The sequence below is a fragment of the Conger conger genome, chromosome 9 (assembly GCF_963514075.1).
Source record: "Conger conger chromosome 9, fConCon1.1, whole genome shotgun sequence".
Lineage (NCBI taxonomy): Eukaryota > Metazoa > Chordata > Actinopteri > Anguilliformes > Congridae > Conger > Conger conger.
In genome coordinates this window covers 51,310,650-51,327,733 of record NC_083768.1, presented here as the reverse complement: position 1 = coordinate 51,327,733, position 17,084 = coordinate 51,310,650, and the positions used below count along the sequence as shown (strand labels likewise).

Below are 17,084 nucleotides of genomic sequence, written 5' to 3'. Positions count from 1 at the left end.
CCTGCTTTACAAAATTTGAATTGGGTAATGCATGAGAAACTAGACAGAGGAGCATCTGAACTAGTGATAAACCACAGTTAACTCCATTCAAGATTAATATTGAAACAAAAAAACAAAAAAAGATTTTAAAGAAATCTCTGCTATGTACCAGGCAGCTTAAAAAATGGGTTGGCTGCAGAACCTATATTTCAAGGCCTCAGAATTTGTGGTAATGGCTGACTAGGTTAATGATGGGCTAACATTTATGACTGATGGCTCATTTACTTTTGAAAGAAAAATCTTTCTCAGTGCAAGTTCCATGGTAATTTGACTCAACCATTGCTGTCGGGTTGATGCATTTTAGCTCTGCATCAAATACGCAAATTTACTATGTTATAGTGAGCGCGGTAGCTATACGTTTGCATTGGTTGGCACTTCCATTCAAAATATTCCATTTGAACCTCAATATCTCACCCGTTTCAAAACTAACCTCAATGCCATTTTGCAGATCTACTACAATGGCGAAGGGCTCGCCAACTACTGATTTCAGGATTGCTATGTTGCAGCATTTCTGTCTAATGGATACCTTTATCATAAAACATAAAGAATAATAACACAATAATAACTATATTTCAATCCAACAGATCTCGACGCAAGACCACCTTTCTGTGGTCTTGTGCTTTTTCTCATTTCTAATGTACGCACTGACATGACAGTAGCAGCAGCCAGGCTGTCTGAAGTGGCAAGCATGGAATACAGTAAATAAACGGATACAGTAAAGCGAGGGGGGCCAAAAACAGGACTGCTGCGTAGGCGTACATAAATGGAAAACTTACAGCATTCCTGGATGGAGTTCTCTGAGCTGCCCTCCTTCATTAGGGGCTACCTTAGCTAATGTCGACACTTGTTGAAACTAGTGCAGTGTGTTTTCAGATGAAGCTTCTAAAGGATCTGACCCTGGGGTTTTATTTCACCTCCATTTTGGTTTTTGAACACTCCGGTTCCATTAGAAAGCCTTGAAAGCAGGCAATGTGATGCGCCCACCATGATTGCTCTGTGTTAAAGGCTGCCCTTTTACAGAGCACTAATGCATATGGCCACGCAGCATTCAGCCCTTTGGTGGGTGTTTTCTGCCATAAGGAAAGTTTCCATAACGGATGTGATGAAGCAGTCTGACTATAGTCAGTTCGATGAGTTTCACAAATGAGCAACGTGATCTACTGTAAAACGTGATATTCTATACTCAGTCCTCTGTGAAATGATAGAATTGTCATAATAGTTCAGTAATTATAATTATACAAAGCTCTTTTTCACAAAAAGTAATAGGCTTTTTTATAGCAAAGTACATTTTTGAGAGTTCTTTTGTAATGTTTTCTCCTCCATGTCCTTATGAATGTACGTGCTTTCGCCCATATACACACTGACATATACACAGATTCCCCTCTCCCCACCCAAAAACCCCCCTCACTTCTGTTCTGACAGTGGATGATACCCCAGTTTAGAAGCTACGAATATAATGGATCACATCAATTTTATTTTATTTTTATTTTTTTGCATCATTATAATGTTTGTCCTTGACTTTCTCTTCTGCCAGATAGTATCAGAAGCAAAACATTGAAAAATAAAAGACAAGTTCCCTGGGCAACCAGAAATGCTCAGCAAAACGTGCTTGTAGCTGCTCACAAATCACCTGCTTTAAGCAGGCACTGTGTACATGCTGTAGCTGGCTTTGCACTGTGCTGACTTCAGTAAGCAACTACCGCTGGCTATTGATGAAATGAGGTTGTTTATTGATTTCTGAAACTTGTACTCTGCCAGTTCCTTGTCCAGATTTGCAGTTGTTCCCTGTGTTTGTCAATGTGTTGTCTCTGGGGTAGAATGAAGGCAGATTGATCTCTATGTTCCTGTGGTGTGTGTCTGTGTGTATGTTTGTGTCGGTCTGATGTGTACACGTGTGTGCATGTGGTTGTTTTTGTTTTGTGCGTTTGTGTGCGTAGGGTGGTACAGCAGCAGGACGAGACCCCCGGCTCCAGTCGGGATGAGGAACAGGCCGGCCCCTCGCGCAGGAAACGGCAGCCCAGCATGTCGGAGACCATGCCCCTCTACACCCTGTGCAAGGAGGACCTGGAGAGCATGGACAGGGAGGTGAGAGCTGCACGTTCAGCCACGTGTAACCCAAACATGACCACGCCAGACACAGCGGTTTCTGCCGTTCACACAAAACAGCAGCATGAAAGCTTGTGGCAAGAGTGAGAGGCTTCGCCCACCAGGAGCCTCCAGGCCTAAATTGTCTAAGACCTGCTGCCGTTCACCAATCACCTGGCTAACAACCACATCAGCTGTGTTTGTGGCTGCAAGTTAATGTAGCTATTTGGTTTGTCAATGTCAAAAAATATTAATGTCTTAATGTTGGGAATGAAATGGGACACGACTCCCTTGATATTTGGAGTAGAGAAATAACTTTGGTATTGTTAGAAAGCTTACATTCTCTTTCTAATATTTTCTAAAACTCAAAATACGTTTTGGGGTCAATATGACTGATTTTGTAGAGCAGGTCACCTATATGCACATACACGCAAGTACAGAAAGTGAATTACACATGCGTGTGTGTGTGCACATGTAAAGCACAGCCAAATAAAGTGATTGATGAGAACTGGGAAAACCACCATTTTTATCTTCCCATCATTGTCTTCGACTGGAGCTCCTCATTGTACAAAAAAGAGGCGCCAATTGTGACGCCTTTGTAAATGCTTTGTCCCTAAGATCCAAATCAAATGAAAAAAAAAAAAAACATTTAAAGGATTCGCTTCAGTGAGCAGTATTATGAAACCGAATGCGGGGGTCTTTGATGTTCACATCTCATCTAAGAAAAGGAAAGCTTTCATTCCACTCTTTTGTTTTTAACTTCTTCCTGGCTGGTGTGACTGGTGAGGTCCACAAGCCACAGATTCTGTGCGGATAATGGGGCATAATGGAGTAATGTGCACGATAAGTGGGCTAGATTGGATGTAGCTGGCCAGAACTTGGGCAGTGGTCCAGCATCACTCAGCAGCCTCACCAACCTGTACAGATTACCCACAATTCTGCTGGACGTGACTGCCGTAGCAATCAACTCGTTTCTTCATGTTAATCTTGTTGTTTGTCACTGAAGTCATTATCATTGCATTATCACCGAGTTAGCATTCAGTCACTTGGAATGCAATGAGCTAATTACAGAATATTGAATATCAAACAAATTATGCAATATGCACTTATGGCAATACATTTCACATCTGTTAAAATAGACTCAGACTTTGTTCCTATTAAGAAGATGTACAGGGCTGCTGGGTCACTCGCTGCAGTGCATAAATGAGCACTGGTCGATACCAGGTGCCTGGGGCTTACTTTCTGTGCTGCTGTGATTTTGTCTGGTTCGTCTTTTGAACATTTCGTATTTTAAAGAGTATATATGTGATCTGCGACACTTGCCTACAGCGTACCTAAAAATTGTTGTTTGATTGGATTCAAAAAAAGTAAAACATTGCTGCCGCAATTAGTTACTCACTGCAACGTTACTGCAAAGTTAATTGCAATGATGTTTCATGCCATTTTTAGCTCACAATTATTAACAGACAATTAAAAATAAGTTCATACTATTATACTATTACTGTATTTGTTTGTATCAGTGTAGTTTAATCTTACGATTGCTCTGTTGTTCACCAAAATGGTTTTATTTAGTGCCTTTTTTGTGTTTTGCTCTTTTTATTTTTCAGTTTTTTATGTTTATGTTTTTGTATTTATATGTGCACATGTGATTGATTATTCTAAATTAATGTACTGTATGTTAGACTAGGCAGTACAGGAAGAACGCATGTTGTTTTCTTGAGTCGTTAAAAGTGTACTGTAGCTTGCTTCATAAATTTTTCAATTGTTTTTAGATCGAGCTGAGCACATTAAAGTGCTTCAGTTTGCTGAGTTTTCAAAGTAGCCTTTCTGCCCTGTTTGTCAACGGCAGAGTAATTCAAAAAGATAACTGGGATGACAAAAACCCTCACGTTCAGGAAGAGTTTGACATTAGGGTGCGGTAGGCAGTCGGCTTTTCCTTATTATTATTGTTTTTAATGAAAGTGACTTTTAATTAATTCCTTTGGGAACTACATTTTGTGTCCCCACATCTGCATGAATATAAAGTTTTATCACAGTGCTTTTAAGACTACTAATTAAAAACCCTGAACGATTCTTTAACGCCTGTTATAGTTCTCCTTGGCATCTGGCCACACTTGCTAATCACTCCAGCCTTTCTGCCTCTACCTACAGTTTCATGTGAAACCGTTGAAGGGGGAAGAAAATCTCAATTTAATATGCTCTTTTCAAAGGTCAGCCTAACCCCTATGAAATATTCATGAGGAAAATAAGTGGCCGCCGGTTTTGATTGGGTGGAAAAAAAATAATGTGAATACAGTAACAATGAGAACATAAGAATGTACTGACATTTTGGACAGATGTTATTAGCCAGTTGTTGGCAGAACATCTTCAGTGTCAATTTTGAAGTTGATTTTCAGACCTTCAGGTAGGCTTTGCAATGATTTAATAAAAAATAACATAATCACTACACAGAAAGAGAAACTATTGCTGTATGTTCCCTCAGACATCATTGCAACATAATATGGGCACTGCATCTTTCATAACATATGTATGCATGTATGTCCTCTACCCCTCCTCAGTTCAGTCCATCGTGACCTACCTATTTTTATATAGGTGGCAGCAAGAAATGGCAGGGTTAGGGTTTTTTTTATTTTTTTTATTTTAACACCAGCCATGGTTTAAATACCACAGGCTTCGTTATATACCATGAGATTAGACAGATTAGGCTTGCCTGCTTTTTGAATTGGCTGATTTAATTAAGAGTTGCCGTCGGCTACTTGCTGAGTCCGTGTGGAAAGCTGGAACTTGTCTGCTCCTGAATAGGTTACCTACAAGCTTTTGGTTAGGCCAGGCTGTGGTACTCAGGTATCAGGATAATGTTGTCTGTGGGAGGGAGGATTTCAGAGGACTGCACGGTTTGGAGTGCACGTAAGCTAGTGAGCGTACACCAAAACCGATGGAGAACATTGCAGCGATGGGGTGCCTCTGGGATGAAAAAAATTAATAAAATCATCATAATTCTAATCATCATCATAATTGTCATTATAATAATCATGCTCATAATATGATTATGTGAGAGACAGCCTTCATGTCCATTAAGCAGAGTATTCATTTATAATTAATTCCAACTTTGTGTTACATGATATATAGGACATGTCATTATATGAGCTATAAAACTGTCTGCAGTAGTTGTGAGGGTTGGCCTTCTCCTAGGATGTCGGGTGTGTTTTTCCTGTTACCACTGGTTTTCATTGCATCAGTGTCCCCCACTGATTGGCACTTCTATCGTATTCTATTGGCTGTAGCATGTGAAATTACGTTAGAGCACGTAAAGTGCAGGATCCACACGGTTCAGCCACAATGCTTCTAGCGTGGGTGGTACAATGGTGCAATTGGAAATTCAAAATTTGGAATGAAAAAGTGCAAGGGGGACTTGAAATTGTTCACTCAAATATTCACTGTATATTCAAATATTCATCGAATGAACAGACTTCACACATTTAGTTCTATTACATAATTTTGGAGAGGACTGAATAACAAGTCCTCGCTAAAAGCTAAGCAAAATGGTAAGATGAGTATTATTTCATGTCTTCTATCAGAGTGTTTTTGAGAAAAATATCTGCAAGGATATTTTCCCCTCACATCATTAGTGTTTCTTTATTTTCGTTGAGTTGATGGGATTTGACGTCGCTGTAGGATGCTCACTGCCTCACACACCTTGCTTTCCTGGTTTTAATAGCTTGTGACAGAATAAATAACATCTTTCCTCTGTAATGAAACTGTCGTATTATTCAACTGCGTCTTTGTTTTGTCACTGTATGTAAGGCCCAAGGCATAATGGTGGGAGGAGATGTTTGAAGATAAATGACTAAGCGCAACTTTTTTCTTTGTTCTTTTGTTTCTTCAATGCACTGCAATAAGCAGCGAGTTAAGTTTTTATTAAAGAGGGCCTTTTTCAGGAACACTGCGAATCCCTCAGGGATTCTCCTCCATTACCTGCGTCTGCCTACGTGGTCCCAAGCTGCCTTGCGGCTGCTCAAGTGTAGTTTTCATTATTCCTTCACGTGGCAGTCTCCCAGGTGCGGCTCAATTTGTCCTCCGTTTCATTGTCAGACGTCCCGTCAGAAGTGCTCTCCGATTCTACCAATTAAAGTCATAATGGCTGCGAGCAAGCGAATGGGAAATATAAGGGCACTTGCATTATTAATCAGGGACTGGTAAGACTCCACACAGGATATTTAAACAGTGGCAGCCTTCTCGCGGCAGGCTATCCCAGGGTTCCTATCGAGAAGGAAGGGGGAAATTATTTTTTGTGCGCGGAGATGGGATTTTTCTCGGAGGCCAGCCGAGCGAGCAGCCCTCGTTTCGGAGGCAAAAAGGCAAAGCAGTCGCTACAACGTCGGCCGGCACATTGTTTTAGTAAACTCATCATTTTAAATCAGCTCTTTAATGGGTAATATGATTTCCTGGGACTAGGGCGGTGATTTGGGATGTCTGCTGTGAAGGCTTCTGCTTGTGGTGGCTGCTGGGTGTTGTCTTGTCTGGCGTTTCAAGTCTTGAAAAGCATGTTATTTTTACCCACATAGCCAACACCACGAAACTCTTTTGCAGAAGTTGTTCTTCCAGAGTTTTTTTTATAGATGGTTTTGGTTGGTTGATTGATTGATTCTTGTCCTCCCAAAAGTCAATCTTGCAGCCGATAATGCTTGGGCATAAATCACTTTCGTTTTCCTTAATGGCTCACTTAAAATCCATGCAAAGAAAAAGAGAACTGGTCAAAGCTGCAAGTATATGTAGGATGTAAAGAATGTAAGCTGTAGATAGGTTGAACAGTTTCTTAGAATCCAATTCAGGTTTGTATTGTCTGTTTTAGCTGCATGATGTATTGTTGCAGGGCTCTTAATACTGTTCATTTCACCACGTTTATTCAGCTACCTGCTGAACTGTTGCTGTGGGTGCACACTTCCATCAGTGGGGTAAGTTGCCACTGGACAAAATATAACACAACCAAGATATTGTTAAAAGTTGTGACCTTTCTTTTTCATTTAAAATTCAGAACCAAATAAAACTTGATTGAAGTACCCACAGGGCTGAATCTGGGAGCACAATTGCTGGTTCTTGTCAGTGACCACCCTCTGCGACCATCAACAATCCCCATGAAAAACAAATGCAGAACATCCCCCTTTAACCATTAATAATCTCTACCCCCCCCCCCCCCGTCCACCCTTCAACAATGTCTGAAATTCACAACAGCAGAAAGCTGTGGCATGTGGCAGTTTACAGAACAGTAGTCTGCTGTATATCTGACTAATCTAACAGAGTCAGATTCACAGTTCTGCCTCGTAAATTGCCTGGCCTTGGGTGCAAGCATTCATTTGAAAGTCAGACTGCTAAAAGCCTGTCTTTTGTTGTCCAGGGTTATGTCTGCTGCTCTAAACTATCTGTATATATTAATCAATTTGCAATAACATTAGTATTATTTTAAGAAACCTAGTTGCTGATTACACAGTATCACATTTTTGAGCATTTTAGACTAGTTTTCTGCATCAATGTAGATGTATCATATGTGACACAAAATACTTTGTTCCTATGGTTATGGAGAATTGACTAAATTGAGGAAAAATGTCATTTTGATTTCAGCTTGTTTTTAACAAGTCATTGACACTCACTGGATGTCTTTCACACCATTCTCTGTAAACTTTAGAGACTGTTGTGCGTGAAAATCCCAGGAGATCAGCTGTTTCTGAGATACTGAAACCGGCACCAATAGTCATTCCACGGTCAAAGTTGTTGCATTTACATTTCTTCCCAATTCTGATGTTTGGACTGAACATCAACTGTTAAGTTGCTGCCATATGAACCTCCAAACTCACCCTCCAAGAGATTTATTCCATACACACATTTACATGGGCAGGATTGTAGCATAATGATTAGGGAACTGGACTTGTAACTCCAAAATGATACATTTATAGATTATAACTATGCCCTTAAGCAAGGTCCTTAACTCAAATTGTTTCAGTAAAACAACCATCTGTATAAATGGATTGATGTAAAACATCGTTCTGGATGATAGTGTATGCTAAATACCTAAAATGCAAAACTATAAATGCAAATCCATATACCCGTAGTGATTGCCGTATCAATGTGTGTTAATTTCCATGAATCATCTGCATTTATACGTTTTAAGTACAAATGTTTAAGCATGAAATATAAAAATGAGCATTCATTCTTGTATTGTTCGGTAGCTTGTTTAACTTCAGAGGCTTTTGTGTATTTTTTGTTGTTCTCGGCTGACATTATACAGTTTATTTTATTGTTCACCGTAAACAAAAGCACCGAATGATGTGTTCCTCATTGATACCCGATGCAGTTTAATTCTTATGTATCGCGAGGCACCTGACAGTAACCCATCCCTAAAATGTATACAGTCAGCTATGATTATAGATAAGATGTACTTTATTGAACCCCGTGGGGTAATGTGTCCTCTGCATTTGACCCACCCTAGTTACTTAGGAGCAGTGGGCAGCCACAGTGCAGTGCCCAGGGACCAACTCCAGTTCTGTGGGCTGTGCCTTGGTCAAGGGCAATGGTAGGAGCACACCTAACCTAACACGCCTTTGTGTCTTTGAGTGTGGGAGGAAACCCATGTGAACACAGGGAGAACATGCAAACTCCACGCTGAGAGCATCCGGCCAGCCGGGATTTGAACCCAGGACCTCCTTCTTGCGAGGCAGCAGTGGTAACCACTACGCCACGCTGTCCCGGTGTGGTGGGCTGAGGGGAAGTACTCAGAACATTAGTGGGCTAAAAGGGGAGTCTCGGGTCTGATAAAATCGAGCCGATAGATCTTAAAGAGAGGGCCTAATGGACCTAACCCTGCTCTGGGGCCTCTTGAAGAGTTTCATTATATATGCCAATGTCCCTTTCCTGCTCTCAGGGTAGATCTGACTGCACTCAGTTTCGCAGAGGAAAGGGGCGTTGTTTTATCGCAGCTGCCCACTGTCAAGATGATGGGTAGGTGGGTCTGCCTCACAGAACTACGGAAGAGGTTTCCTCTGTCTGACGGCTGGCAGGTTTATGGTTCCCAAGCCCCTGTCAGTGCGGCCATGAGACTTAACCTTCCGATACAAGGCAGCAGACCATTCCGGAGACATGAGCTCGCTTCGGCCATCGCACATGCACCCCCCCCCAAACCGTGAGGTAAGACTGGGAAGCCCTACTGTAAATCAAATCTCACTGTCCTCTCGAGGGGAAATTTCTACGAATCAGAATCAGCCGATTGTGTTGAAGGCGATTGCATTTGAAAGCCCAAAGGCAGTTTGGCTACAAGTTCCAGAATTCCTTCCCAGCCTCAACACGAACACTGTAAGGTTGATATTCAACAGCCGCATTGTTAAATACGCAACCCCTCACTGATGTCACTTTCAGATCAGACCAAAGTAATGTCAAATCAAAGTTTCAATCGAATTGGTTCGATTCAATTTATATTGCTGCTGCTCTCCTCTGTTGTTTTATACCTGTCTTGGCGCATGGGACGGTTGAACAGGCTTTTAAAAATGCATTTAAGTATTTTCCAATTTCAAAAAAACCCTGGGGGGACTGGTATATTAGGTCCTGTTGCTGGCGGTTTTTGGCTAGCCATATATCATATTTTTAAAATAATTTATAATCTAGAAATGGAGATTGAGAACCTCAGATGAGTATCTTGCAATGAGCAAGCTTTCTTCCTTTAGATTTCTTCTGATTTGTTATAAAAGTGGATGTGTTCGGGACTAGGAGTAATTAAAAACTGGGATTGAAAGACCACCTGCGTTTGTTGCATAAATGGGTTGTTTAGAGCATGAATAGAATATTAAAGCTCTTTGGAGTTCAAAAGTCAAACAGGAAAATATGTCTCAAAAGGCTTACGGCCTTCAAGGTCAGCCTCTGTTTACGTGCTTTATTCTACCTGTCGCAAGCCGTTGACGGGTGGAAGTGAAAGTCCTGTTTTCAAATGGCTAATGATCTTGTAGAGATTTATACCTCTGAACCTACGAGCACTAACCGCCTCCCATGTGTTCTGTTTTTTCCTGCTGAATTGGATTTGTTTACTGCGGGCTACAGTCTGCCTTTGGTGTTTATCTTTTTCATCTTCTTTTGGCAGAAGATTTCTCCGACAGTCTCGTTTGTCAGTTTTAGCACACTGTACCTTATGCGACTGCTTAATTTTTTACCCAAGTCTGTGATATTCCTGAAAAGCTGGTCTATCACAAGCACTTTAAACCAGTATTTTAGAGCTTGCTTTATTTTGGGACAATTACTTTGAATGAATGACTACTGTTAAGAGGAATTACATTTTTAAATCTCAGATATACAAAAAAACTGGTTAAAAAAATCTCTATCTCACTTCCAGGACAGTGGCAAAGGTGCTTATCGCTGAATGGTGGGCTAGCTCATATTTAAATGTCAGACACATTTAGGTCCATAAACATGTCAATTTACAGGGCTCTGGCTGTACAGTTCTGAGTGGTAACATTTCGAGTGCGTACCCGCCAGGGTGCTTTTGAATGCCACCGCCATTATTGCTGGTGCGTTTCTTGAGCACTATACATTTGCTGACACATGGCGGTGTCTCTTGACCTCTGTTGTCTTTACAAGGAGTGTTTATTAGCCTGTCAGGAGGACTAGACGCTGTTTAATGCTCAATCATTCAAAGATTGTGTTCCGGTGATGTTGGATCTGATTGGATGTCTTCTGTACATGAAGCCAGGCTATAAAGAGGCTCATCTGTCCAGTAGATTGAATGCCATTGTAGTTGCTGGTGATTCTCAGCCTGGTCTTAACCATTGGCTGGCCAAGATGAGCTCAGGGTGAGCTGCTCAAGCTTAGAGATTTATCTCCTCATCCCTTCCTTACTGTTTAGGATTATTCCCTTGTCAGCAGAAATGTTCCCTGTCTTAGGATATGCAGCAGACTTTTTTGGCACAGACTTATTTCCCCTAACGCAACAGAAAATGTATTTAAAGAAAAGTCATGCGCCTGTGTCATTTTGCCTTGAAATGTGATTCGTTTCTCATTCCCCCAGACTCAATCCATATTCGTGCCAGCAGGGCGATCTTCACCCGTGCATACAGTATTTAATCAGACCGCTCAACGGTGCCACCTACTGAATGAATGTGGAGGAGTCTGTCTGCAGTGCCCCGCAACCAGCTATTCCAACCACCCCTGGCTCTTACTTTAATTACAGCAACGCTGAAGTGGGAGACAGGCCTGATAGAAATAGAAATAGGTTTTAATTTTCCTCCCCCAAACTTTTCCACAATAAATAAATCGTAGAGGAGTTACCTACGGGGCATGAAAGCGCCACACTCTCAATAACAATCGCCGAGAGCGATTAGGATGACAAGCTCTTCCAAAGATGACGATTAGTAAGGGCTGACACCGCGTAAATTCCGCTTGAGTGATGGGTTGCCTGAAACAAGGGATCAAAGAGAATCAAACCAAATCACAATAATTTTTAATTAATCTGCAATTAATTTGTCCGTTTCTTCATTGAGTGGGCTTTTGATAAACCCAATGGAAATGTTTAATGTGCTGAATGCACCAAGCTCATCAAGTAATTGGCCCTTACATGCATGCTTAAGAAATACTATGTATGTCCAGTCAAGCATTTTTGCTTAATGTTCTTTAATCAGAGCACAACCCTTAAGTAAGTGTTATTTAGTTTGTTGACTTGAGTACCACTGGCTGTGACCATGCCATCTTGCCCGTAACACCTGACTGCATCAGAAGCCTGTTCGAAGTGCAGTTCATTAGGCGAAGGCCATTTTCTGCCCAGGTTCACTTTAAATGGTCTGCATCCTGGTGCAATTTAATTGCAAATTAACTTTAAGTTTGTTTTGTTAACTTGGCTTGCTCGTAGGAATGTGCAGATGCTGTGACGAGTGTTGTTGGAACTTTTCCATCACACTGGCTTTTCTTACTGTTCACCTGCTGAGGTGTTCTGTGAAACGCATCCACGTATGTTGGAAAACGTAAACATTCCACATTGCTTTTTAAGTGCGTTACTTGCCAGTTAAGTGCGGGAGTACACAACATGAACAATGGTTCTATTTGGAAACCAAGGACACAACACATCAAGAAGAATGGCCACAGTTCAATGCCCTTTGTTCCATGCCTTTTCAGTTTGTTTAGAACTGAATTTGGGGAGCTTTTCGCATAGTTTTAAAAATACCTGGAATCACAAATACTCAGTTCAGTTTCATAGCAGTTTTCATTCCGCTCTTGGTGGATCCTTGCATTACTGTCAGAGGATTTACCTACACCCCCAAATAAGCGGAACTACACTTTTAACTAAACAACAGTCAACATAGGAGTGACAGCCTTAATAATAAATCCTTATGTAGGAATCTGTGCCAAAATTGCAACATTATTATCAGCAGCGTACATTTTAGAAGGCTAATTAAGTTTCTGTCAAGTACTGTAGTTGATATAGTATGTGAGCTGTGGGGTAGAGATACTATATCTGCACTATAATAATAAAATGCACACCTTGTCGAAAAGCTAGTTCTTTAATTAAGCATTGTGGTTCCTTGTCACCAATTCAAAAGCAACATATTTTTAAAGAGACTATGGATTTCCTGTTAAGGTGCTGTTATGGCTTGTAAGCTTTAGTCATTTAATCACTATAATTGGGGTTTTAGGGCCAAGAAGCAGGTTTCTTTTACATGACATTATTATTATAGTCTCGAAATTCAAGGAGTTTCTTATATGTTGATTACAGTGTCTGTACATTATGTCTGATATACTGAAGCAGTCTGGTCTTTATTGCCATTTTGTGGCACAGCGGGCGTGTGCCACTCTTGCTGGTTGATGTTCAGCCGTAATGTACTGTGGAGTCAGACGTCAGCTTCCTGCATGTGCCGCGAGGAAACTAGATATTATGTACAGGCAAGGGCTCAATCTGATAGGTAATTATTACACGCAATTAGATGCACCATTTTCTCTGGGTGCTTTTCCTTTATTCTGAACTACAGGAGAAATCCCATCCTCAGAGCTTCCATTTTAACCCTACTACATGCTGTGTGAGTGAGAGAGTGAGAGAGAATATATATGTGTGTGTGAGTGTGAGAATATATGTGTGTGTGAAAAGGAGGTGGGAGTGTACATATTCTCTCAAATACAGTCTTTATTTTTAGTAGTGATACTATTTATATTGTTAGTATATTGTGTGATAAAACATAATAGTCGCAGTTGTAACTGTGGTGATAGCTTTTGTTTTCAGGTTTGTGTTCTGCTCGCTAGGAATATCCCTGACCGTAAAAGGCTGGAGACGGGGCTTTCTCATTAAGACGTGAAATCGCAGGGGCTCATCGGTCACAGCGAGCAGAATTATTGAACAGTGGGGGCAGTTGCACAAATTGATGAAGCATTTGTCATCGGGACGGTCCCGTTGGGACAGTGCCTGACCTCAAGATTGACTGCAGAGCCGGGCTGAGGATCGTCCACGTACGGGCCGAACGAGGCGCATCATTACATGTTGAATGGTCGAAAGCGAATGCCCTCGTTCAGGTCAACCCACACCATACATCCCCATTACACAGGAAGGTATTTGTGGTGAAGTAGTCTCCGGAGAGTTGTGGCAGGAAAACGGAGCGCCGTTATCTGTGTTGGCTTGTCGGCGTGTAACGGCAGGGCTCAGTCTGGTCAGTCTGCCGTCGGACACTTTGTGGTGTCAGAATGATACAGATTCAGCAGGTTATTGGAATCGGAATGAGAGCAGTTCAGTTTGACGTTTTATTTATCGCACACTCCGGTCAGGGCACATTTCATAGTTATGTGTATGTTTCAGCCATACATCAACTGCACCTGAGAAATGTTAGACCAAAGCTGTGTCTGAGAGAGATGCTATGGCTTATCTTTCAAAGGAATTTGCTCTTGTGGGGGCGGGGGAGGAGAAAGAAGAAAAATTCTAGGCAGGAGCCGTTTATCTGAGAGATTTCGAGTCTTACTGTATATTATCTCTGTGTTGCACAGGCAGTCAGGGTATCAGGCAGGTTAGGTTCTCAGTCTGTGTGGGAAGTAATGAGACTGTTTTGCCCTCCCCCCCACCCCCAAATTACATTTGCTTGGTTTGAACACTCTCTCGTTATGGCAGGTGAAATTCTGTCCACTGGACTTCTGCCAGGTAGACACCCCTACCCACTGCAATGAACAAAAAATGTCCACTTTTATTCGGTCCAGATGCATAACATCAATCACCATGTTCAGAACAGAACATGGGGGAAGTGGCCGCTTCCACCAGAAGTTAGTGTCTGTTCCATGATAGTTCCTTGGGTCCTGAGGAATGTGGTTTATGATTATGGTTGCTTATTGGCTATCCCAGATACTAAAACTTGATTGATGTGAATTGGCCAGTGATCATAGAGAAAACGACAAATGACTGCACAACTTCCTTGTGTTTGGAAGACTATGCTAGCTCACGATGGTCCAAACAGCCCCGTATATGCCTGCCCGGTTCATAGTTTCTCGTTAGCAACAGCTTCCCCACCGCAGTCCCACTGTGGAGCACTATTACTATGTCACTGTATGCTGAAATAGATCGTCGCGTATGTGACTCGTACCAAGTTTTTGTAAAGAATTGCACTTTACACACACACAAAAAACAAAGCTGATCTGGAAGTAATTTCTTAGTCGACATGAAAGTTGCACTTTTCGGAACATTGTGATCTAGTCCAGGAAAGCGGAATGGATGAATTGCACTGGAATAAGCCCCTCCCGTTCACGCTTCTTCCCTTTCTGACTTGCCATTTGTAAACCGCCTGCAAGGCGATGAATAGCTCACCAACTCTTATCCCTCCAGCTGAAAGCGGCAGAATTATTTGACTTACCAAGTGAATGGTTTTTACTTGACAAGGCAGAAACAAGACCTCAGAGTGGCTTTAGCATCTCAGCTCGAGTGCTCAGCGCACACTACAAGGTAGCCATCAGCAAAATATGTCCGTGCTTTTATTTGGAGTTCTGATTATGGGAGCAATAAAAGGTCTTAGGCTGAAGCCACACATCCTGTGATGACAGGACATCTCGTTCGACTGGCTCCCACAAGCTGTCGCTTGTGCTGCATGTTTTAATTTTTCATATCAATAGCAGTGGCGTGCCAACGAATGTAGAAAAAGCCTTCAGTAACCTCAACCCGTTTCCAATGCTATCAGTCAAGCAATTAAATAACTGAATAACAAGTAATCTGAATAATTAGCATAATAATCATAGAGCAAAACTTTATGAATTCCATCTAACTTTATAGTATTTCCTTCTCATAATGTTATGGAATTTAGTCAAAACGATTTCAGGTTTGCAACGGCTATTATTCAGGCTAGCAAACAATTTTGCATATTTTATGTCCTCATAAATGCGGACATCATGTTACCTATTGGTCTTTGTTATTGAGCAAATAAATAGTTGGATTGTTAATCAGACAACCTGGGTGGGGGAGAGGGGGGGACCCCTGGTTGATCCTCATCGCTTCGCCTGCTTGCCTTGCATCACCAGGTATCCCAAAATTCCTGCCGAATGCTTTTTGTCACAGGATGTGTGGCTTCAGCTGTAGTCTTTTATTACTCTTGCTTCGCGTCTTGTCGCTTCATGCTTTATGGGGCTCCTAAGACTAGAGGTTGTCTGACATTGAGTCTAATTGAGAGAGAGCTTAATGTGGAAAATAGTCCCAGCTGTCTGTGTCGTAAAAACACCCCCCCCCCCTCCCATTTTCCAAACAAGACTAATTGAGAGCTCTGAGTCCTATTAAATATTAATATGCGTATGTGTAACTTCTGTGAAAAGCGGTTTATGTGCAGTCTAACAACTCCGCTGAATACACTATTGCGTGTTTGTTTACAAAAGGAGTGAAGACTGAGAAAGACATCATGGCTCTGCGTGCTTCAAAGGAGGGGGCAGTACACCATACTACTCACCTAAATGTTCAGCTGAAGCACTGATCATTAGATCTTTAAGGGTGCTCTTTGTTTTAATGGTATCATTAGAATGATGAAGATCATTTCATTAGATTGCTCAATCGGGCTGAATCGCTTTCACGTAACAGATTGTTAGCGTTAAATATCCGTCCCCCTGGTCTTAAGTGATGCAATCCAAACATGCAGCCAGTCTGGTTGGGCGAGTGATGCAATCAAATAACATTGAATTATGAGTCCATTTTGTTTCACGCAGTTGCGGTTTCAGAATTGTATTTCTTTTTTCCCCTCCTCGGTCGGAAACCGGAAACGTGAGCAAATTACAGTGCCCGACGTCGGGAAATGGCTGTCTGTTGGAACGGCTCACTCATTTTGCTAACCAATTGGAGGTGGGATGTGACGACTGGGTCTCGTGCAGACGGCCATCACATTTCTCCGTCTCCCTGAGGAGAGCTCTGGGTTTGTGGAGGCGTCTGATTGTCTCGCTCCCTCTGTCTCCCCGAAAGAGGCCCCAGTGAGTCCCTCCGATTACCCGCAAATTTGCCTGCCCCTCAGGTCACCAGAACTGCGGCTTGGGAATCGAAAGAGTGTTCCGGATCATTAAGAACTATTTGTAAAGCACCCAATCAGAAATAGCTTCTCGCATAAGTGGTGCTTGAAGCAGATTCCATGGGTATTGATCAGAATGGCAAAAAAGGAAATGTGTTGTTTCCGTCTGTTTTTGCCCTTTGGATGCAACTAAAGATATGTTTTTGCTATTTCGCTTTTTTTCATTAACTACATTAAAGTTTTTTTTGTTTTTTTTTAATGGCTGACATTTTCAGCCTATATTTAGTAGCTTTTGTTTAGTTTCAAACAGAATGTCTTCCTACCTTAGCAGTATTGTTGTTATGATGACGGGCAGTTACTGTGGATTTACTGCATTTTTATCTGGTTGTTTATTTCTGCTAGAACTTCGGACTCCATATGAATCTATTCATATTCTAGCTTCCACCGTAGGTGCATATCAGTGCATCTAAATGCCTACTGCTCTAGGCA

The 17,084-nt window shown here is 41.7% G+C and overlaps 1 protein-coding gene across 3 annotated transcripts in view; it reads left to right on the top strand.

Moving 5' to 3' along the window:
- The window catches only part of ctdp1 (CTD (carboxy-terminal domain, RNA polymerase II, polypeptide A) phosphatase, subunit 1), a 102,275-nt gene that overhangs the window by 30,956 nt on the left and 54,235 nt on the right, over window positions 1-17,084 (top strand). For all 3 annotated transcript variants that reach the window (XM_061256439.1, XM_061256438.1, XM_061256440.1), the window contains exon 11: window positions 1,977-2,124. In XM_061256439.1, the coding sequence (XP_061112423.1) occupies window positions 1,977-2,124 (148 nt within the window). The remainder of the gene's footprint in view (window positions 1-1,976; window positions 2,125-17,084) is intronic.